Below are 22,363 nucleotides of genomic sequence, written 5' to 3' on the forward strand. Positions count from 1 at the left end.
GGATTATTTCCTGTAGTGCTTTTCTCTCTAGGATAATCCCATTCACACCAAGGACTTTATCGTGGTTAGATAATATTTAACAAGCACTCTAAATCTTTGGGCTAAACACCTTACGGTTTTGGGGTTTTTTTGTTGTTGATGTTTTAATTCATGTGACCCATTATTTCTACCACTAAAAATAATAATAGGTGGCATTCTAGAATACTTAAATACTATGCATCAGGCCCCATTCAAAGAATTGTACCCATGTTAATTTACTTAATCCTGGGCTTCCCAGTGGCGCTTGTGGACAGAGAAGCCAGTCAGGCTACAGCGTGTGCATACTAAGTTGCTTCAATCGTGTCCAACTCTTTGCAACCCCATGAACTGTAGCCCACCAGGCTCCTCTATCCATGGGATTCTTCAGGCAAGACACTGAAGAAGGTTGCCATGCCCTCCTCCAGAGGATCTTCCCAGCCCAGGGATCAAACCCGTGTCTCTTGTCCCTTGTATTTTCAGGCTGGTTCTTTGTCCCTAGTGCCACCTGGGAAGCCCTATAGTTTCCTGTGCTATCTAGTGTCAAGTGGGCTTTAGAAAGCATCACTACGAGCAAAGCTAGTGGAGGTGATGGAATTCCAGTTGAGCTATTCCAAATCCTGAAAGATGATGCTGTGAAAGTGCTGCACTCAATATGCCAGCAATGTTGGAAAACTCAGCAGTGGCCACAGGACTGGAAAAGGTCAGTTTTCATTCCAATCCCAAAGAAAGGCAATGCCAAAGAACGTTCAAAGTACCGCACAATTGCACTCATCTCACATGCTAGTAAAGTCATGCTCAAAATTCTCCAAGCCAGGCTTCAGCAATATGTGAACCGTGAACTTCCTGATGTTCAAGCTGGTTTTAGAAAAGGCAGAGGAACCAGAGATCAAATTGCCAACATCCGCTGGATCATGGAAAAAGCAAGAGAGTTCCAGAAAAACATCTATTTCTGCTTTATTGACTATGCCAAAGCCTTTGACTGTGTGGATCACAATAAACTGGAAAATTCTGAAAGAGATGGGAATACCAGACCACCTGATCTGCCTCTTGAGAAATCTGTATGCAGGTCAGGAAGCAACAGTTAGAACTGGACATGGAACAACAGACTGGTTCCAAATAGGAAAAGGAGTTCGTCAAGGCTGTATATTGACACCCTGTTTATTTAACTTATATGCAGAGTACATCATGAGAAACGCTGGACTGGAAGAAACACAAGCTGGAATCAAGATTGCCGGGAGAAATATCAATAACCTCAGATATGCAGATGACACCACCTTTATGGCAGAAAGTGAAGAGGAACTCAAAAGCCTCTTGATTAAAGTGAAAGTGGAGAGTGAAAAAGTTGGCTTAAAGCTCAACATTCAGAAAACGAAAATCATGGCATCTGGTCCCACCACTTCATGGGAAATAGATGGGGAAACAGTGGAAACAGTGTCAGACTTTATTTTTCTGGGCTCCAAAATCACTACAGATGGTGACTGCAGCCATGAAATTAAAAGACGCTTACTCCTTGGAAGGAAAGTTATCACCAACCTAGATAGCATGTTCAAAAGCAGAGACATTACTTTGCCAACAAAGGTTTGTCTAGTCAAGGCTACGGTTTTTCCTGTGGTCATGTATGGATGTGAGAGTTGGACAGTGAAGAAGGCTGAGCGCCAAAGAATTGATGCTTTTGAACTGTGGTGTTGGAGAAGACTCTTGAGAGTCCCTTGGACTGCAAGGAGATCCAACCAGTCCATTCTGAAGATCAGCCCTGGGATTTCTTTGGAAGGAATGATGCTAAAGCTGAAACTCCAGTACTTTGGCCACCTCATTCAAAGAGTTGACTCATTGGAAAAGACTGATGCTGGGAGGGATTGGGGGCAGGAGGAGAAGGGGACAACAGAGGATGAGATGGCTGGATGGCATCACTGACTCAATGGACATGAGTCTGGGTGAACTCTGGGGGTTGGTGATGGACAGGGAGGCCTGGTGTGCTGCGATTCATGGGGTCGCAAAGAGTTGGACACGACTGAGCGACTGATCTGATCTGATCTGGTTTTATACCTGCTTTACATATTATAGTGTGTATATATTAATCCCAAACTTATAATTTATCTTTCCTCCCCTCACTGTTCCCTTTGGTGACCGTAAGTTTGTTTTCTATGTCTGTGAGTCTGTCTGTTTTATAAATAAGTTCATTTTTATCTTTTTTTTTAGATTCCACATAAAAGTGATTGCCATATAAAACTTGTCATTGCCTTACTTCATTTAGTTATCATCACCTATGATAATCTCTAGGTCCACCCATTTTGCTGCAAATGGCAAGATTTCATTCTTTTTATGGCTGAGTAATATTCCATTGCATACATGTACCAAACCTTCTTTATCCAATCATCTGTCGATGGACACTTAGGTTGCTTCCATGTCTTGGTTATTGTAAATAGTGCTGCAAGCATCTTTTCAAAGTATGGTTTTCTCAGTATACGTGCCAAGTAGTGTGATTGCTGGGTCATTTGGTAGTTCTATTTTCAGTTTTTTAAGGAACCTCCATACTGTTCTCCGTAGTGGCTGCACCAATTTACATTGCCACCAATAGTGTAAGAGGGTTCCCTTTTCTCCACACCCTCTCCAGCGTTTATTACCTGTCGGGGGCTTGAGTTCTATCCCTGGTCAGGAACTAGATCCCACATGCCACAACCAAGACCTGGTGCAGCCAAATAAATACATTAAAAAAATTTTTTTTAATCAGTTTCTTAAATATTGGAAGTTGGTATTGGTAATGTTCTAGTAATTTCTTAAGCAGAAAGGCAGCTCTGCAAATTGTTTTCCAAGTGCATATTTCATACGTATGTGTTTTAGCTTTTGTAAAAAATTGTGAAATAGAGCATACATATAAAGGAGGATCTAGAAATGTACAGTATAAAAAGTAATTCTCCGAACACCTGAATAAACAGCACCCAATCCAAGAGCAAGACCACCCCCAATATTCCTCTCCCTACTCCTTAAAACTGCAACAGTTGCCTCCTTTTTTTCCCGAGTTATTTTTTATTTATGCCTTTGTATGCATCTGAAATGTCTTAAAGAAAGCTTTTCCAAAGTAAGTGCAGTGGAATAGCTCGGACTTCAGAGTCAGAAAGACCAGGTTTTAAACCCCCGCTCAGACGGTAAAGAATCTGCCTGCAATGGAGGAGACCTGGATTTGATTCCTGAGTCCAGAAAATCGCCTGCAGAAGAAAATGGCTGCCCACTCCACTATTCTTGCCTTGGGGAATCCCATGGACAGAGGAGCCTGCGTTTAGTTGCTCAGTTGTGTCCAACTCTTGTGTGACCCCATGGACTATAGCCCATCAGGTTCTTCTGTCCATGGAGATTCTCCAGGCAGGAATAATGGAGTGGGTTGCCATGCCCTCCTCCAGGGGATCTTCCCAACCCAGGGATCGAACCCAGGTCTCCCACATTGGAGGCATACTCTTTACCATTTGATCCACCAGGGAAGCCCATGGGGTCACAAAGAGTTGGACACGACTCAGCGACTAACACACCTGCTCCTTACTAGAGGTGGGACCTTGAGCAAGTCATTTCCCCTCCCCCAGGCTTTTCCTCATCTGCCCAAACACCTGCAGCAAATGCCCACACCTCCCAGGGTTGTCTTAAGGATTCAAATCACAAACTCCACACTGATTCAACAAATTTATTGAGACCTCTTGGGACCTAAGCCCTGTAGAAAACAGAAATAAATCAGCTTTCACACTCAGGAAGCTCATGGTTGGAAACTGGTAACTATAAAAACAACACAGCCACTAAGTGCTTTGGATCGGGAAGGGATATAAGGAGGATGTAGTGTTTATAAATCTGGAATCGAACACTAACCACCAAGAGAGGCAGGAGGTGGGGCAGGGCCTCCCACGCAGAGATGAGCTTGGAACCATCTAGGAAGGGTCTTGCCACGGACATGGCCGCACGCCCACAGGTCTCTGGAGCTCACTGCAGGCTGGCCCACTGCAGGGACGTGTAGACCACCTTACCATCGGGCTGCGGGGAGCAAAGCAGCAGCGTCTTTCTGACACTGGTGCCCAGGCGGCCAGCGGAAACCAGGTCCTGGAGTGGTATGGGATCCTCTGGAGCCCAGCACTGGGCGATGTAGTGAGCGTGGAAACGGAGCGGGTCACCTGGGTGAAGGAGAGAGGCAGGTAGCAGTTTCCACTGGTGGAAAGCTGGAAGACACTGGGACCTCCAACACGGAAGGGATCGCAATGCATCCAGCCATCACTACCGATATTGTAAAAGACACCCTTGGGCCTGGGGGGTGGAGCAAGTTGACACATTACGTGAAAGTGAAGTTGCTCAGTTGCGTCCGACTCTTTGCGACCCCATAGACTGTAGCCTACCAGGCTCCTCTGTCCATGGGATTTTCCAGGCAATAGTACTGGAGTGGATTGCCATTTCCTTCTCCAGGGGATCTTCCCAACCCAGGGCTCGAACCCGGGTCTCCCGCATTGTAGACAGACGCTTTACCATCTGAGCCACAAAAACAACAAGTAACTGAATATATCGCTGTCAAAGCCATGAGGAACTCAAAAGGGTATCATGTATACCGTATCATTAATATCCAATGAGAAGTGACTCAGACTAAAAGAGAATGATTTACAACAGAAGGGTGTAATAAAATAGAATTAAGGAGTTAATCAAATTTTTCTGAAAAGGGCCAGATAGTAAATATTTTCAGTTTTGTGGGCCATGCTGCAAATACTCAACTCTGCCAATCTAGCACCATAGCATCAACTGATTAAATGTAAACAAACAGAGTTGTGTTCCAATAAAACTTTATTTAAAAAGAAAACCTGTCAGTGGGCCTCATTTGACGGGCTGAGGGGAGGGGAGCTATACTTTGCCCCCAGGTTAGATGAACCTGACCAAGTAAAGTAGGACCCTGAGTAGGGAACTATACAGAAAACTAGCAGGTAACATAAATCTAAAAAAGCAAGGCTTCCAACAATTCTACTCCTCGGTATTTATCTGAAAAAAATAAAATGAAAACCCTAATTCAAGAAGATAAACGCACCCCTATGTACATTGCAGCATTATTTACAATAGCCAAGATATGGAAGGGCTTCCCAAGTGGCTCACTGGTAAAGAATCTGCAATATGTATGTATTATTAAATATAATAATGTACTTAACACTACAAAATATGGTTTGCTTTTTATTCTATATATTTTCTGTGAGAGTTCCTTTTTTCTTCTCTTTGTTCATTTACTAAACTGCTCTCCAAAAGAGTTTGGGTTCCCAAGTGTTTCCTGTTTCTTAGAGGCTGAGAAAAGGAGACCAAAAAAGGGGGGAATCGCAGAACGGGGTGGGATTGTGAAGAAAAATGTCACCAGAGGTCCCAACACAAACTCACCGGGATAGACCAGGAAGTCACCCCCAAACTTGCCGGCCGCACTGAGGAAGAAGCCTCGTTCCCACAGGTCTCTGTAGATGCTGTAGCGAAGCTCATGGGCAGGGCGGCCAGCGTGGGGCCAGTCTTTGGACTGGACACGCCAGTCCAGGGGCCTAGCCTTGATGGGCCGCGGCCGAGCAGTGGCCAACTGGATGAGCAGAGCAGACTTCGGTAAGGGGGCCACTCCATTTGAAGGCCCTGGTTGGGGAGAGGAGCCTGGTGGGGATGAATCCAAGAGAGTTTGATGAATCCAAGGGGCAAGGTTTTTTCCCCAGCCCCCAGCAAGGTCCAGCCCTAGAGTGCCAGCCAAAAATTCCTCAAGGATCTCTTCCCTCCTTCCCCTGGTCCGTGGACTCCAACCCCCACCTTCATGTGCTTCCTCATGCTCTCCAGCAGCCTGGCCAGCACTGGCCTCATTCTCTTCGGCAGCTTGCTTCCCACCGGCCTCCTGGCTCCCACTGGTCCCTGATTCCTGTTCCAGCTTTAGCTTCTTCGCAGCCTGGCCCTCTGTAATCTTCTCTAGTAGCTCCTGACGACGGGTCTCTCGGGCCTCAGCTGCCAGAGCGCTTTGTTCCTGGAAGCCCTGCTCTTGCTGGCGCTTGAAGGATGCCAGTGCCTGAGAAGTAAACTTTCCTGTAATACCAGGATTCAGGCATGCCCTGCCTTAGGAAGCTAGGAATCCTGACTCTGGCCCCTCCAAACCTTGGGAAATGAACCTGGGGATCCTACTACTCTCACAGAATTCCAGAATCCAGGACTTTCAGATCCCTCCCACTTCAGGACCAGTCGTCCCCGGCCTCTCCTCCCGCAGGTCCCCCGGGAAGGGCGCCCCAAGTCTGCCCCGCCCCTTACCAGGCTGTGTTGACGGGGGTCCGGGCGCGGGGCGCTGACAAGGGTCACTGCACCGATCTCGGCCAGCAGTCGCGCCTCCTCAGGCATCAGCAGCAGTGGGAGGCCCAGGCGCGAGTTCTGGCGGGGCCCGCGGGGCAGGGCGCCCACCGTGCGGCCCCCCACGCCCAGGCGCTCCCGCAGCGCCTGCACGGCCTCGGCCCCCCATACCAGGGAACGGCCGTTCGCCACCTCCACCACCAGCATCCTCCTGCGGGAGGCCAGGTGCACAGCAGTCACCCACCCGGCAGCACGCCTCTCGCCGCAGGATTCGCGACGCTGGGAGGGCGCCCACAGCCTGGCCGGGGGTCTCGGCGAAGCCCCACCCCTGAGGCTCGTGGGGCGGAACCTCGCTCCGAGACGCGTTCGCCACCTGCTGAGCGGGAGCGCTAGCCCCGCCCCCTGGGCGCCGGGCTCCGCCCCCGGGCGATCCCGCCAGGCCCCAGGGCTGACCCAGACGACGCCCCGCCCCGAGAGGAGCGCTGAGGCCCCGCCGGGGCGTCTCGGACCCTGCGGTCAGCATTCTGGCCAGGGGCGAGACTGGACGCGCGGGCCCTCGCGCCTTGCAGCAAAGCTTGCCGTAGGGTGGACCACGCCCCCTCCGAAAGGTCCGTTTCGGCGTCGCCGTCCGGTGTTCCCGTCAGGTGTCGGGACCTCCGGAGGCCAAAGCCCCCAGAGGCCACGCCCCCTTCGGGTTCCTCGGGGACGCCTCTCCTTTCTGAGCCCTCGAGGTCCGGCCTCAGGTCCCCGCTTTGAGCCCGGCTCGCAGAATGCGAAGCCCCGCCCCCGCCCGAGCGGGGCCGCTTCGTACTTTCGGAAGTCCTCGGCTCAGACGATCGCGGCCCCGCCCCCTCCCGAAGCCTAGGCGTCAGGCGTTCGGACGGCCTCGGCTCACGTCTAGCCCACAGCCTGAGGCCCCGCCCGCTTTGGCCGCGGGCTTTCCCCCCACCCCCCCGCCCCGGTTGGAGTTCCCGCCCTAAGACCGAACCCCACAGCCGGAAGCCCGGTCCGTTCTCCGCTCGGGCGGGCTCAGCCCGCTCGTGAGCGCTCCCTTCAGAATGTGGCACCGTCCTCTGACGGAAACAGCTATTCACCTCGTAAACACCAGCTCGCAGTCCCAGCGGAGCCACCCCCTACGTAGCGCGCCACTCGGGGCTTCCTCCACCCCCCATGCCGACCCCCTGCGTCGGTGTCGTCACGCCGCCACCTCAGCGGAGCGGGAAGTGTGGGGCCCGCCCCGCAGGGCCGTAGCCCTGCCTTCCCCTAAAGTGTAAACCCCTCGAACCCGCCCCTCGAAGCGCACCTCCCTCCTCGGTTCCGGGACTAGGAAACGGGCCGCTCGCCACGCTGGCCCCGCCCCTTGAGGTAGAACGCTATTTGCCCCACCCCCTTGGGGGGGTTGCTTCTGGGTCCCGCCTCTTTCATTTGGCCAAAGCCCGTGGCTCCGCCTCTGTCCTAAACCTGAGACTCCGCCTATGAGCAACCCAAGGTCGCTTCTACCCGACTACCTCCGAAGGGAGCCGAGGCTGTGGCCCCGCCCACATCCGGCCGAAGCCCTTGGCCCCGCCCACAAACGAACGTACTCGACCACCTCCGAAAAAATCCGAAGCTTGTGGCCCCGCCTCCAAATCACCCCCGGATTCCGGCCGAAAGAACCTGGAGCGGAGGCCCCGCCTCCCTCTGAAAGCTTAGCTCCAGGCCCCGCCTCTTTCCCGGGTCCCGCGGCGCCTTCGGAGCCCGAAGCTTCTGGGCCCACCCCTTTCCGAGCCGAAGCCCCGCCCTTTGCGTGCTCGCAGCCTGGTAGATCCGAGCCCGGGTCCCGCCGCTGGGTTGTGCTCTCTGCGCCGCGTCCGCGCTCCTTGCCCGCCCAGCCCGGACACCGCTGGGCGCTGCGCGCACGACCCCGGACCAAGCAGCTCTGCAGGCCCCCCGAAAGAGGCTGGGGGGTGCGGGGGCGTGCTGGGCGGGGTAGGCGTGGCCGGACCCACGGTAGCCAGCGGGCCAGGACTGCTCGGCCGCCTCCTGCCCTGCGGGCGGCGCAGAACCGCGGGCCCAGGTGGGCCGGGGTGTGGAGGCGCCCAGGAGACCGGGAGGGCTCTGAACAGTGTGGGGTCTCTGCGGATCGGCGGACTGATGGGGTGCGGGGGCGGCACCGGGAGCGCGGCCGAGCTCCGGGGTGGCATGGTCGAGCTCCCGGGTGGCGTAACCGCCTGTGGCTTTGCCCAAAGCGGATATGAGCCGTGCTTGGTGCGCGCCCCGGGACTCGGGCTGGGACTGGGGAGTGGGCCGGCTCTCCGGCTTCAGACAGGAGAAGGAACCCGAGCTCGGAGAGAGGTGGAGGCTGGAGACCTGGACTCCTCTGAGGCCCCCTCGAAGAACGGCAGGGGTTTGGAGAGCAGTGTTTTCGGAGGCGGCGGGTGGGGTGGAGGGGCTCGGGGATAAGAGAGGGGCTGGGTGTTGCTTTGATCGTCTACGGAGGAGGGGTCGGCAGGTTTGGATTCCTGGGTTCTCAAAGGAGAAGAGATCTGGGGGCCTGGATTCTCAAGAGAGGTCCTGGGGGTGACTTCCTCTATCCTCAAAGGAGGAAGGGCTTGGAGGTCGGGATTCCTGTGTTCTCAGAGGAGAGGAGCTGACGGTAGGACTCCTTGATCTTTGACAACTGGGGATTCGGACGGGGGCAGATTCCTAAATCCTCTAAGGAGGAGGGTCTGGCGGCCGGACTCCTGGGTTCTCACTGTGAACGTCTGCCCTTCCCCTAGAATATGTCGCCCGAAGAATGGACTTATCTAGTGGTTCTTCTTATCTCCATCCCCATCGGCTTCCTCTTTAAGAAAGCTGGTGAGTCAGGTTCCCTCCTCAGCGGAAAATAAGGGGGGGGGGGCCTAACGGGGGACCCCCTGGAAAGTTCTACGCTGATGCTGTGCCTTCTCCCCGCAGGACCTGGGCTGAAGAGATGGGGGCGGCAGCCGTGGGCCTGGGGCTCACGTTGTTCACCTGTGGCCCCCACACTTTGCATTCTCTGGTCACCATCCTTGGGACCTGGGCGCTCATTCAGGCCCAGCCCTGGTGAGGATTTGGTGGGAGGAGGAGGGGGAGCACGGAGCCGGTGGAGGATGCAACCTCTTTCCTCTTGGGGTCTTTCTCTGTTTCCGCCTCAGTCTCTGGATGTCTCTTGTGCGCCTCGAGATTCTCTGTGTCACGTGTCTGGTCTGTTTCTCCTCTCCTGCCTTTTTCTGGGTCTGGTCCCTGTGTGTTTGTCCTGGCCCTTGACGTCCATGTGATGGATTCAGGAGAGAGGAGGGCATTACTGGTCTGCTGGCCCTGGTGTTCTCTCTCTCTCTCCCTCGCCTCTCTCCCTCCCTCCCAGAAACAAGTGGAGGCCTGAAGGGTCTTCCCCCTGCAGCCTCTCTCTTCATCTCCTCCTTGTTCTCTGTTGCTGTGCGTTTTTGTGCAGCTCTTTCGGTCATGTTCATTCTGTACACCCCCCTCCCCTATCTCTGAAGGTGGGCGGTGGGGGGTGGGATCTGCAGCTGGAATCCAGGGGAGACAGAGGCAAGACCTTCCGCACCCAGCGCCACAGGCCTCCTGTCTTGTCTCAGCTCCTGCCACGCCCTGGCCCTCGCCTGGACCTTCTCCTACCTGCTTTTCTTCCGTGCGCTCAGCCTGCTGGGCCTGCCCACTCCCACGCCCTTCACCAACGCCGTCCAACTGCTGCTGACACTGAAGGTCAGGCTCCCCCCGCACCCCCAGCCCTCCCTGGGTGCCCGGGAACCAGCCCAGCTTTACCTTCTCCTCCCTGGGGAGGCAGAGGAGGCGGGTCGGTCTCTCCCACTCACTCTGCCGAGGGCAGGACTTAACCTCTCAGCTCTTCCCTGGGGTAAAAAAGTTCCCAAAGCTATATAACTGTGGGTGTCAGTGGATGGCTGGGCTAAAGTGCATCTTTGTAGCAAGCCACATTGCAAAAGAGAAAAAACAAAACAAAACCCAGCTTTGGGCAGAGAGCACTGAGCTGAGGGCACAAAAGCAGGACACCCTGTCTGGCTTCCCACGGCCTGGGAAGATGGGAGAAAACAGGCCCTGCCACAGAAGAAAAGGTCGCACATTGCTCCTGTGTGCTACCTCTCAGGGAACGGAAGGATCAGGCGGCAGTGGCGGGCAGGGCTCGCCTGGCATCCCTTGTTCCCGGGCAGGAGCTGAAGGGTGGGCAGGAGTGGGTTAGGAGTTGGAGGAAACCAGAGCCTCTTGGGACGCAGGGAGCAGCGCGCTTGGAAGGGGGCCGGCCGCGTGCTGCCAGCTGTGTGCTAGCCACATAGACTGTCCCTCAAGGGGAGACCGCAGTGCGGGCCAAGCCGTGCGGGGCCTGGCTGGCCCCAGTACAGAGTTCTGACTTCTTCCTGTGGGAATCCCAAGAGCCACTACAAGAGGTTTTTCTGAAAACCTGTGACCAGGTTTACAGGTTTAAAAATACTTCCTCCAGATGCTGAGAGAACTGCAGCAGGAAGGGTAAGGTGAGCTGGCGTGGGACTCCTTTATCTAAGTCCAGTTGACAAACTGAAGGCTTGAGGCAGGCCTGGGGCAGCAAATCAGGGCCCCACCAGGAGGCCTGGCACGTAGGAGAACCTGGGGCGCGTTTTTGTTGATGTTTACCTCGACCAGGGCGGGATGAGGTAGGGTCCTGGGCCCAAGGGGATAAGAGGAGGGGAGCCCAGAAGGAAAAGGACTTGGGTAGATTCGAGAAGGTTGGTCAAGGGTCACAGCCAGGCCCCAGGCGGTCTTATCAATAAAGGGAATAAAAACACGGGAATACAAACCCAAGGTTCACTCCTGCCTGCCTCGGCCATCTGCCAACTGAACCCCGGCTGAAGCTGGAAGTCACAGACCTGTGGGTGTCGGGCCAGCCTGGGGTCTGTGTGCAGAAGGGTAGAGAGCAGGCTGGGGGGCTAGGGTAAACATACTCAGCCCAGTGTGGACGCAAAGTGAAAGGGACAGGCCCAGAGACTTCAGGGACTCGACCTGGGGACCGAGGAAGGTTTCCAGTCTAAGCAGCTCATTGGATGCTGATGGCATTTGATGGGGCTTCCTTGGTGGCTCAGCTGGTAAAGAATCCGCCTGCAATGTGGGAGACCTGGGTTTGATCCCTGGGTTGGGAAGATCCCCTAGGGAAGGGAAAGGCTACCCACTCCAGTATTCTGGCCTGGAGAATCCCATGGACTGGCATATGACGGGGGGCAGGGCGGGGGGGGGAAGAGACCAGATGAACGCCCGCTTCGGGAAATAGCTAAAACCGTTTTCCACTTGGGATGTGTTAAATTCGAGGTGCCCGGAAGTCATCCATCCATGTATTAATGAGAAGAGGAAGCTGCTTTTTCTTTTTTTTTAAATTTATTTTGGCCATGCCACGTGGCCTGTGGGATCTTAGTTTGCCAACCAAGCATCATCAAACCCAGGCCCCGGTAGTGAAAGCACCAAGCCCTAACCTCCGGACCACCAGGGAATGCCCTAGAGGCAGCTTGAAGGACAAGCTTGGGGCTTGAAGAAGTCCCACCAGGGTACAGCATGGGTGGGACCTAAAGCCGTGAACTGCGGGGGACACGGAAAGATGGAACTTAGAGGAAAAAAGACAGAGGGCCCCAGGGGGGAGCCCTTACTCGTGGTTAGATGCTCAGAGCTGCCCAAGGAGCAGCGCCTCGGCACCCAGCCCCACAGGATCCCCCGGCCCTTGGCCTCTCAGGGCGGTCATGAACGGGAGGTGGGTGTGAGGAGGCCAGGGTCTGAGCTGTCCTCCCGCTTGCCCCTTCCTCCCAGCTGGTGAGTCTGGCCAGTGAAGTTCAGGACCTGCACGTGGCCCAGAGGAAGGAAATGGCCTCGGGCTTCAGCAAGGGGCCGCCCTTGGGGTTGCTGCCGGACGTGCCCTCTCTGATGGAGACCCTCAGCTACAGCTACTGCTACGTGGGAATCATGACAGGTGAGTGTGCCCACCCCAGGCCTGCCTCCGCCTGGACTCTGCTGTCTGTTCTGTGTTCCTGCCCCACCCCCACCCCCATTCCAGCCTCTGCTGCTGTGAGGGTGAGCCTCGGAGCCCCAGTCCATGTCTCCCTCCCCCGCTGGCCCCAGGGCCCCTCCAGAGCAGACACAGATTGTTCTCTGCCTCAGTGATTCTTTGTAACTTACTGGGAGCGCACGGGAGATTAAGGAGAAAGATCGACGTCACCCTAATGTGTCTGCCGCCCAGGCCACGAGGATTCACAGCGTATGATCCGACTTTTAGTTTCAGAACGTATTTTTCATTACCGTTGACCTCATAGAAGGTTTTGACTTCTGTAACAACTGTATTAGGGAAGTCGCTCAGTCATGTCCGACTCTTTGTGAACCCATGGACTGTAGCCTACCAGGCTCCTCTGTCCATGGGATTTTCCAGGCAATAGTACTGGAGTGGATTGCCATTTCCTTCTCCAGGGGATCTTCCCGACCCAGGGATCGAACCCAGGTCTCCCGCATTGTAGATTGATGCTTTACGGTCTGAGCCACCAGGAAAGTCCTTAACAACTGTATTGAGCTGTAATTACCATATTCACCCGCTCACAACCACATCCAGTTTGCTGGGTTTGAGTCTCTCTACAGAGTTGTGTGGCATGACTCCCATGCAATTTCATCACCTCAAAAAGAACTCCTGCATACTTTACCATCGTCTCCCAAACCTCCAGCTGCCTCCATTCCGTGAAAGCACTGACTTTCTCTATGTGTTTGCCTACCCTGATGGAATCATATAGCATGTGGTCCTCTGTGACGTGTGAGACTTTCAACACTTCTGTTAAAGCCCTCTGCTCCCTCCCTATGCCAAGCCATCATTTTATAAAAAGTGCAGCAGTCCCCTCTTTTCCATCACTGTCCCTCTGCAGCCCCTCCCTGCTCAGTGGCTGAAGGGTCTCCTGAAAAAGCAAAATAATAATCTAGCCCTTCCCTGGTGGGGGAGCCTACAATGGTTACTCTAGCACTGAGGAAAAAAACCCAGAGTCCTTGGAGATTGAAATGGCTACCCACTCCAGTATTCTTGCCTGAGAAATCCCACGGACAGAGGAGCCTGGCGGGATACAGTCCATGGGTTCGCAGAGAGTCAGATGTGACTGAGTGCGCACGCATGCATGCACAACATATACAAACAAGTTGGTGGTTTTACACAAATGGGAAACGTGCATACAGTCAGCACCCCATCAAATAATCTTCCCAACACACCACTAGTCTCTCCTGCTCCCTTCTAGTTGCTGTCTCCCAAGGGTAATCATTCTCTGGACTTCTAAGAGCATAGGTTAGTGTTGTCTGTTTTGGGACGTTATGTGAATAGAATCAAATACAGTACGTATTCTTTTGTACTGGCTTATTTGCTCAATGGTATGCAAGACTTTTGCTGCATGGACGTGTACCTGGTTTGTGTTCATGGCTGTGTAGTATTCCATTGAGTGGATAAACCACATGTAATCCAAAAAAAAAAAATATATATATATATATATATATATATAAAGCCAAACCCAAAGCCCTGGTCAGATCCCGCCCAGGGCCTTGCCCCTGCAACCCTCTGATGTCTTCTCAGGCCCCTGTCTTCCTCAAGGGATGCGCTGCTGCGCTCCCTGTTCCTGACCCCGGGGCCCCCCCTGCCCGCCTCCCTCCAAATGTGGTCTGTCTGTCTCCATCAAGTGTACCAGGACCCCCTGGTTCTCAGAATCCTCTGTCTGCTCCCTAAGTGTCTGTTCCTCTTTCCTGCCAAGTCCCCTGTCTCCCCCTTTGTCCACTTTCCCTTGCTCTCCGTTCTCCTCTCTCCCTGGTCCCCCTGGTTCCCCGGTTCCTGGCCCATCTCCCCGGCCCTGAGACCGGTGCTCTGCCCGGCCCTGAGACCGGTGCTCTGCCCGCGGACCCCACGCGCACTAGCGTCTGACCGCGGCCCGCCCTCCCGCCACAGGCCCGTTCTTCCGCTACCGCACGTACCTGGACTGGCTGGAGCAGCCCTTCCCGGGGGCCGTGCCCAGCCTGCGGCCCCTGTTGCGCCGTGCCTGGCCGGCCCCGCTCTTCGGCCTGCTCTTCCTGCTCTCATCACACCTCTTCCCGCTGGAGGCCGTGCGCGAGGACGCCTTCTACGCCCGCCCGCTGCCCGCCCGCCTCTTCTACATGATCCCCGTCTTCTTCGCCTTCCGCATGCGCTTCTACGTGGCCTGGATTGCCGCCGAGTGCGGCTGCATTGCCGCTGGCTTCGGGGCCTACCCCGTGGCCGCCAAAGCCCGGGCCGGGGGCGGCCCCACCCTCCAATGCCCACCCCCCAGCAGGTCAGGCGGCGGGAGGGAGGTGTCCCAAGACCCGGCCAGCCCCATCACCGCGGGCTGGCCCTGCCCCTAGCAGGGAGGAGAGTGGGGAGCAGCGCGGGGAGGAGGGGGAGGCTGGTCTCCCACCTGTTGTCAGCAGAGTGTCACTCTTGACCACCACAGCCCGCCCTCCCCTGTCCTAGGAAAACTCCTAAAACCTATGGATCGCCCCCTGTTGTGTGCTTGTCACCCCCTGGGGTATGAATTGCTCTCTGTTGCTAGGAAAAGGAAGGTGTATTCTAGCAACCCCCATGCTGCCCCTCTGTTGCCATGAAAGTGTCACCCCAGTAACCCGGTTGTTGCTGGTTGCTCAGGATGCTCTCCCTGGGCTCTGAGGAGCAGCCCCTTGTCGCTAGGGAAACCATTCCCTAGCAACAGAACTACACCTTCCTGCCTTTGTTGCTATGGAAACGGCATCCCCTAAACTGCCCCCTTCTTTGCTGGGAGCAAGCAGACCCTCCCCGTGAGATGTCACTACATAACGGCCTCTGTTTTAAATAGCATTCTCTTTATTTATTTTTGGCTGCTGAGCACAGGCTTTCTCTGGTTGGGGTGAGCGGGGGCTACTCTTCGTCTGGGGGGGCGGGGCAAGCTTCTCCTTCTGGTGGCTTCTCTCATTGGGGAGTGCAGGCTCAGGAGCTGTTGCCCACAGCCTCAGCTGCTCCAGGGCATCTGGGGTCTTCCCAGACCAGCAATGAAACCCTAGTCAGCCCCCTGCATTGGCAGGCAGATCCTTACCCGCCTGGGAAGTCCCAGAAATGGCATTCTCCACCATGCTGTCGCTGGGGGGACACCATTCTTAGTAACTGCCAGAAGCTCCAGTAACTATGGATTAAGCTTGTACCTGGCGAAGCTACTCCCCTAGTTCCTTCATCACGAGGCAGATCACAGGCCTAGTAACTAGGGACTCCCTTGTTGCTAAGGATATGTTACTCCTGTGTTGCTGGGGAAGTGGCACCCTGGCAATCAGGAGTGGGCCCTCCCTCAGTTCCCTGCAGCCGTCCTCTAGCCTTCAGGCTGGGGCTGGTGTAAATTTTGAACGACTCCTTACTAGGGTTGGGCCATCCCCTCGTAGTCACAGCAGCCATCCCGTTGTGGGGGAAGTGGCGCCCCCCCATGCAACATTTCTTCCTTCTGCCAGAGTAACCAAAGGCAGGCCTCCAGTTGCTAGAGGGTATCCCCTAGAAGACGTCAAGCAGAAGCTGAAAGCTTTTCTAAACCTTCTGGGCCCTGCTCTTAATGCAAGCCGTGCTTCTGTTATCAGAAGCAGCCAGTGGTTCAGGCAGGTCAGTGATAATCCCCTTCTGCTGGGACCGTTGGCACCGGTGACCCAGGAACCTCTGTATTGCTGGAGCTGATCCTTTTAGAACAGTCATACGGACTGATAGCCAGCAAACGCCTTTTCAGGACCCTTTTTTTAAACATCCTAGGCTTGTCGCTAAGAAATGCCCTTTCCCTAGCAACAGAGACCATCTAGGTGGCAGGCAGGCCTAGAACATGTCCCTAGCAACCACGGACCACCTCGTTGTTAGGGCTGCTGTTTCCCCAGTCAGGGAAGGGTTTGAGGAATTTAGAAAGGACTTCTTGAAGGCTTCTCTGGATATGCTGAGCTTGGTTGCTAAGGAACTGCCTTACCCCAGCATCTGAGACCATTGGCAGGTCAGGTTGCTAAGGACTCAGCTTAGTAACTGTAACCCTTGCAGACTTTTCCTGGCTGTTGCAGGCTCCCTTCTCAAGAGAAAGAGAATCCTATTGCTGTGGAACTGTGCACGTCCCCTCCCCGCCCGCCCCCCCCCCCCCCACAAATGCACCTTCTGGGCTCCCATCCCTTGTTGCCCTAGCAAATGCGACAGCCAGGGAGCTGTTGCCTGGCCAGACTCCCCTCCTTAGCGTCCGGGGCTGGGACAGGAGCCAGCGTCGGGAGGGGGCCTGGCTGAGATGCATGTCTGTCCCCCACCCTCGTCCTCCACCCCCCCCAGTCCGGAGATGGCGGCTTCCCTGGAGTACGACTATGAGACCATCCGCAACATCGACTGCTACAACACAGACTTCTGCGTGACAGTGCGGGAGGGCATGCGGTACTGGAACATGACGGTGCAGTGGTGGCTGGCGCAGTACATCTACAAGAGCGCTCCCGCCCGCTCCTACGTGCTCAGGTGAGCCCACCTGTCGCGGAGGACGGCATGCAACTACATCTCCCAGCTGCCCCGGAGGCGCTCTGCGGCTCCCCCAAGCGGGCCTCCGCCCCTGAGGGTCATGGGAGCTGTAGTTTCTTGGGCCTCTGGCTGCGGCTCGGATTGCGTTACCGGGGCAAGCTCGTTCCTCTTTCTCCGGGCCTCCGTTTCTACTTCTGTAAAGCCGGCCGCGTGGCACAGGCGCAGTGTACTAAGTCCTATGGACTCGATGACTAGACCTTCTGGAATCGTGACCCTGCCAATACCTAAGAAACGTTAAGCAGTTGGTTGAGCTCTGTTCCCTCTTTTTTTTTTTTCTCTCAAAAAATTCCCCTACATGCTTTTCTTTTTCTAGTTTTTTTTTTTTTAATTGAAGTATAGTTGATTTACAATGTTGTATTCGTTTCAGATGTACAGCAAAGTGATTTAGTTATATATATATTTTAAAATTTTTTATTTCTTGCTTTTTCCCACTGTGCTTTGCAACCTGCAGGATCTTAGTTCCCTAACCAGGATCTGAACCCACCCCAGCAGTGAAAGGGCAGAGTCCTAATCACTGGACTGCCAGGGAGTTCCCTACCCATTTTTTTTTTTCCAGATTATTTTCCCTTATAAGTTATTACAGAGTACTGAGTAGAATTCCCTATACAGTAACCAATACATTAAGTCCTGGTTGGTTATCTATTTTATATAGTGTGTATATGTTAGCCCGAAACTCCCAGTTTGTCCCTCCCCACGACCCAGTGTCCCCAACTCTTCAATGGGGGTAATGCCGTTAACCTGTGTCATAGGTTGCCCTGAGGAATAAGTGAGATAAAGTGTTAAATGCACTTAATGTGAGCCCTGAGCAGCTTTCATTATCCTTCACTCACCTGGTAATTCCTGAGTGGAGACTTTCTGTAAAGATAAGATAAACTGACACATTTAGATCTTGACAAATTTAGGAAGTAGGAAATCTTGAAGAGATCTAGGCTCAGAGAGGTCAGGCCACCTGCCAAGTATCCCTCCCTCTTCCCTTCGCCTCCAGGTGAGGTCAGGATACACTAACATGTCCTTATAATGAAGCGGTTAATCATGGCACTTCTGGAGCTAGACCTACCTGGATGTGCTGTCTAGTTTCGATTTAAAGATGCGCTCTGACCTTGTATGGGGCATGGAATAAAGGTGGGGAGGGGAGCAGGAGATGAGGCAGGCACTGGCCCGGTGGGCACTGATGCTGTCCTAGAGTAGGGACCGGTGGCCAGAAGTAGATGCACTGGAGAGGTGAGGTCAGGGCTCGGCCCCCACCTGCATGGGGGGCGTGAGAGGAAACGCAGCGGGGTGCCCAGGTGGTGGGCATGGGTGATGAAGGAGAGGAAGTCTGCACAGGAGGAAGTTTCAGAAGCGGGCAGGCTGAGGAAGCCAGGCTTGGGTTTAGTCTCACTGACTTTGAGGTGACAGATTTCTAGCCAGGGTTATTGGATAGGCACTGAGTTATGCGATTCTGGCTTATTAGTGAAAGGTTGGTGTAAGAAGTGGACCCGTGAGCATCGGCAGCTGTGGATGGTGCTTAAAGCTCTGGGGCTGAGTCTCAGGTCAAAGCACAGAGTGGACATACATTTAGACCAGGGATTTTCAATGTCTGAGTCACTCAGTGCTGTCTGACTCTTTGCGACCCCATGGACTGAAGCCCGGCAGGCTCCTCTGTCCATGGGATTCTCCAGGCAAGACTACTGAAGTGGGTTGCCATTCCCTTCTCCAGGGCACCTTCCCAACCCAGGAATTGAACCCGGGTCTCCTGCACAGCAGGTGAATTCTTTACCATCAGAATCACCAGGGAAGGCCCAGGACTCTGTCACTGGGGGTGTGGGGGGTGGGCAGTTGTGCTGCGCCCCCAGGGGTTATCTGGCAAGTCTGGAGATGGTGTATCATAATGGAGTCTAGTAGGCAGAGGCCTAAACGCAGGCACAGGACAGTCCACCCCCACCCATCCTGAAGAATGACCCAGCCCCAGAGGTCTGTAGCGCCAACATTGAGGAACCGGAACCGAGGTGTAGACTGGGGGCCGGGAGGAGGGGCCAGTGCAGACACAGCCAGTGAGAGAGGAGGACGATCAGCACAGCGTTCGGTTATAACCTTCAGACAAGCAAGGGTGTCGAGGAGGAGGGGCAGGAGGGAGACTGTGTCTGCCCCTGCCGGGAGCTCCAGGGACAAAGGCACGTGTGACCCTGGGGGTGGGGGGAGGAGGGGCATGGTGGGAGGAATTCCCCCGCATCCTTGCAAGGTGAAGTGAAAGCCAGATTGGAGTAGGTTCAAGAGAGGCTAGAAGATTCTCTGGAGAGTGTTCACTGCATGAGGGAGGGCGGGGGCCCCAAACAGGGAGAGAGTAGCTGAGGAAGGGGCCAAGAGCTGGGCTGTGCACACGCAGAGTTGGAGATGCTGGGCTCACACTCATGTGCATCCTCCTGTAAGTTCCTGTCGGTTCTGGCAGCCCAGAGCATCCTCTCTCCACCAGAGGTAAGAGAAAGGAAACAGTTTGGGTCCTGAGTGAGCATTAAACCAGATTTCAAGGCACAGCACAAGTAACCTCCTGCTGAGAATTTCCGAGATGGAAAGAAATCTCACCCTTTTTATAAAAAAAAAAAGTTCATCCATTTTATTTTTATTTTTTAAGTTGGAGTAGAGTTGTGTTCGTTTCAGGTGTACAGCAGGGTGAATCAGTTATATATGTATACACGTATCTATTCTTTTTCAGTTTCTTTTCCCACACAGGTCATTACAAAGCACTGAGTAGAGTTCCCTGTGCTATACATAGGTCCTTATTGAAAGGGAAAGTGTTCGTCGCTCAGTCGTGTCTGACTCTTTGCAAACCCGTGGTCTGGACATGGAATTCTCTAGGCAAGAATACCGGAGTCGGTTGCCAATTCCCTTCTCCAGGGGGATCTTCCCTACCCAGGAATTGAACCCAGGTCTCTTGCATTTCTTTACCGACTGAGCCACCAGGGAAGCCCCAAGAATACTGAAGTGGGTAGCCATTCCCTTCGGGGCATCTTCCCAACCCAGGGATCGAACCCAGGTCTCTCACATTGCAGGCAGATTCTTTAGCGTCTGAGCTACAGGGAAGCCCATGGTCCTTACTAGTTGTCTAGAAACCTCTCTTTTTTGACTATCCACTGCCGCGTACAGCCCTTCACATAGCATGTTCTCAAGAGACACACAGCACGTGCCTGCTTTCGGGTCCATCTGAAGCTCACCTGGCAATCGGTCTGCCAGCTGTGCTAGTTAAGGGTCCTTATCAACAAACCTCCTATCTCTGTCACCGGTGGGATAAAGCCTCAGAACTGCAGGGAGACAGGCTCTATCTCCCACCACATCTCTGCTTCCAGGAGATGGCTCCCAGGCCCTCAAGGAAAACATTCCTGGACAGTAACAATTTCTAGAGGCCTCTTTCACCTTTTCAGAGATTGATATCTGCATCCAAAGGACAAAGGAAAGATGCTCAAACAGTAGATTTTTGTTTTGTTTGTTCAAGGAAATGGCCTAAGGAAAGAGAAGGAGGAAAACATCTCCCCTGTCAACAACAGGGAGATTTAGCCTTTTTTTGGACATTGCGCCCTCCCCCACCTACCCCCACACAGCGGTCAGTGTCATTCTCATCCTTGGGATTTTTGTGTTGTTGAGTCGCTAAGTCGCATCCGATTCTTTGTCATCCCACGGACTGCGGCACGCCAGGCTTCTCTGTCCTTCACTGTCTCTTGGAGTTTGCTCAAACCCATGTCCGTCGAGTCGGTGATGGCATCCAACCATCTCGTCCTCTGCTGCCCCCTTCTCCTCCTGCCTTCAATCTTTCCCAGCATCAGAGTCATATTTGTACTTTAAGCACCCTGACGTGCCAGAGGCAGACCTTGGTGCCCATGGGCAGGAACTCAGACACAGTGCTTGGCAGAGCCTGTTGTGATTTGTGGGCATCTGGTGGAAGTGGGGGTCGGAGCCTGAATCTGTGGGTCTTCAAGGGCTAGTGTTTTTGGAATCAATAAGAAAGGGACCATGGCTGGAGATGTCTCAGTCTTCGTGGATCAGGAATTATAGTCCTAGATCCTCAAATCCTTAGAAAGGAAGTGGCAGGGATTTGATTCCTAGGTCCTGAGGGGAGAGTGTTGGGAGGGGGTTGCTGAGAAGACAGTAGAGACTCCTGGGTCTGAGGGAGAAGGGGATGGGGGTCCGGACCCCGGGGTCTGAGGGAGGAGGGGCTGGGGGCCTGGATCCCTGGGTCTGAGAGGGGAGGAGGTGTGGGGCCTGGACCCCCAGGTCTGAGGGAGGAGGGGCTGGGGGCCTGGACCCCCGGGTCTGAGGGAGGAGGGGCCGGGGGGCTGGATCCCCGGGTCTGAGGGGGGGAGGAGGTGTGGGGCCTGGACCCCTGGGTCTGAGGGGGGCGGCCAGGGTCTGCATCCCAAACCCTGATTCCCGGCCCCCCGCAGGAGTGCATGGACCATGCTGCTGAGCGCCTACTGGCACGGCCTGCACCCTGGTTACTACCTGAGCTTCCTCACCATCCCGCTGTGCCTGGCAGCCGAGCGCCAGCTGGAGTCGGCCCTTCGGTGGCGGCTGGGTCCCGGGGGCCAGAAGGCCTGGGACTGGGTGCACTGGTTTCTGAAGATGCGGGCCTATGACTACATGTCCATGGGCTTCGTGCTGCTCTCGCTGCGCGACACCCTCCGCTACTGGGCCTCGGTATACTTCTGCGTCCACGTCCTGGCCCTGGCGGCCCTGGGGCTGGGGCTGGCCCTGGGCCGGGGTGGCTCCGGGCGGCGGAAGTCTGGGGCCCCGGCCACCAGCCCGGCCTCGGGAAAGCTCCGGGAGGAGTGAGCCCTCGCCACACACCCTCTGCCGGTCGATCGGCCCCCTGGCTTTGGCCTGGGAATCCCATGAACCAGGCTGCCACCGCCCTTCCCAAGAAGAGGCCGGAATTTGGCTCCGGGCCTGGAGAGGATTCCCGGGCTCTGCGCCCTGCCTGACAGACCAAGGCGTGGGCGCACCTGCTTCCCTGGCTACCACCACCCGTGTCCTGATGATCAGTTTTCCCTCCCCTAAAAATCAAGATAAATGCCCAGAGAGAATCTTCATTGTCCCTGCCTGGGCCTGCTGTTCAGAGAGCTGTGTCTCCCGCCGCACTGGGGCGGGTGGGCCACAGGGCTTCTTGGGCAGCTGGCCTTGCTTTGGCTGCACCGTGTGGGGGTCGGAGCCTCAGGGCGGGTCCGGGAGTTGGGTGGGGGGAAGTGGGCGCTTTCTGGCCGCTTTCGCTCCACGTCCTCTCGTTAGACCCGCTCGGAGGGTGACCCTCTTGGAAGGGAGAAGCCGCGGCGCAGACGTCCTGGCCTTTGTGGGTTCCATCTGAGCCAGCCAAGGGTCCCCGCGCTCCTGTAGCCTCCTGTCATCCTCGGGCCTGAGACAGGCTCAGAATGTGTAAATCTCTCCCAATAAAGTGTCACACGGAGACTCTGTGGGATGTCTGTGGACGGTCAGCAAGGGTGG

The 22,363-nt window shown here is 54.9% G+C and overlaps 2 protein-coding genes across 3 annotated transcripts; one reads left to right on the plus strand and one right to left on the minus strand.

Moving 5' to 3' along the window:
• Positions 1 to 3,677: 3,677 nt before the first annotated feature.
• Positions 3,678 to 7,697, minus strand: TSEN34 (tRNA splicing endonuclease subunit 34). Of its 2 annotated transcripts, none has more exons than XM_070386797.1 (5): positions 7,631 to 7,697; positions 6,292 to 6,538; positions 5,806 to 6,055; positions 5,401 to 5,655; positions 3,678 to 4,169 (listed from the first exon to the last, which is right to left on the minus strand). In XM_070386797.1, exons 2-5 carry the CDS (start codon positions 6,532 to 6,534, stop codon positions 3,982 to 3,984), a joined length of 936 nt encoding a protein of 311 aa, XP_070242898.1. In that variant the 5' UTR covers positions 6,535 to 6,538; positions 7,631 to 7,697; the 3' UTR covers positions 3,678 to 3,981. The 2 variants fall into 2 exon arrangements, with proteins under 2 accessions (XP_070242898.1, XP_070242897.1); XM_070386796.1 differs by lacking the exon at positions 7,631 to 7,697 and adding an exon at positions 7,422 to 7,574.
• Positions 7,698 to 8,095: 398 nt separating this feature from the next.
• Positions 8,096 to 22,327, plus strand: MBOAT7 (membrane bound O-acyltransferase domain containing 7). Its single transcript, XM_070387223.1, is given in 9 exon segments — positions 8,096 to 8,383; positions 9,087 to 9,165; positions 9,265 to 9,285; positions 9,288 to 9,393; positions 9,927 to 10,053; positions 12,133 to 12,292; positions 14,282 to 14,642; positions 16,658 to 16,834; positions 21,310 to 22,327. Coding segments are annotated over 8 exon segments (1,416 nt in total). The 5' UTR covers positions 8,096 to 8,383; positions 9,087 to 9,089; the 3' UTR covers positions 21,698 to 22,327.
• Positions 22,328 to 22,363: the final 36 nt, after the last annotated feature.

The sequence above is a fragment of the Bos mutus genome, chromosome 18 (genome assembly GCF_027580195.1).
Source record: "Bos mutus isolate GX-2022 chromosome 18, NWIPB_WYAK_1.1, whole genome shotgun sequence".
Lineage (NCBI taxonomy): Eukaryota > Metazoa > Chordata > Mammalia > Artiodactyla > Bovidae > Bos > Bos mutus.

Coding starts and splice junctions, on each gene's coding strand:
- TSEN34 (XM_070386797.1), bottom strand. CDS start 6,534: ATGCTGGTGGTGGAGGTGGCGAACGGCCGTTCCCTGGTATGGGGGGCC. Junction 6,056..6,291: donor ACCCCCGTCAACACAGCCTG/GTAAGGGGCGGG, acceptor TTTACTTCTCAG/GCACTGGCATCCTTCAAGCG. Junction 4,170..5,400: donor TGACTTCCTGGTCTATCCCG/GTGAGTTTGTGT, acceptor TCCTTCACCCAG/GTGACCCGCTCCGTTTCCAC.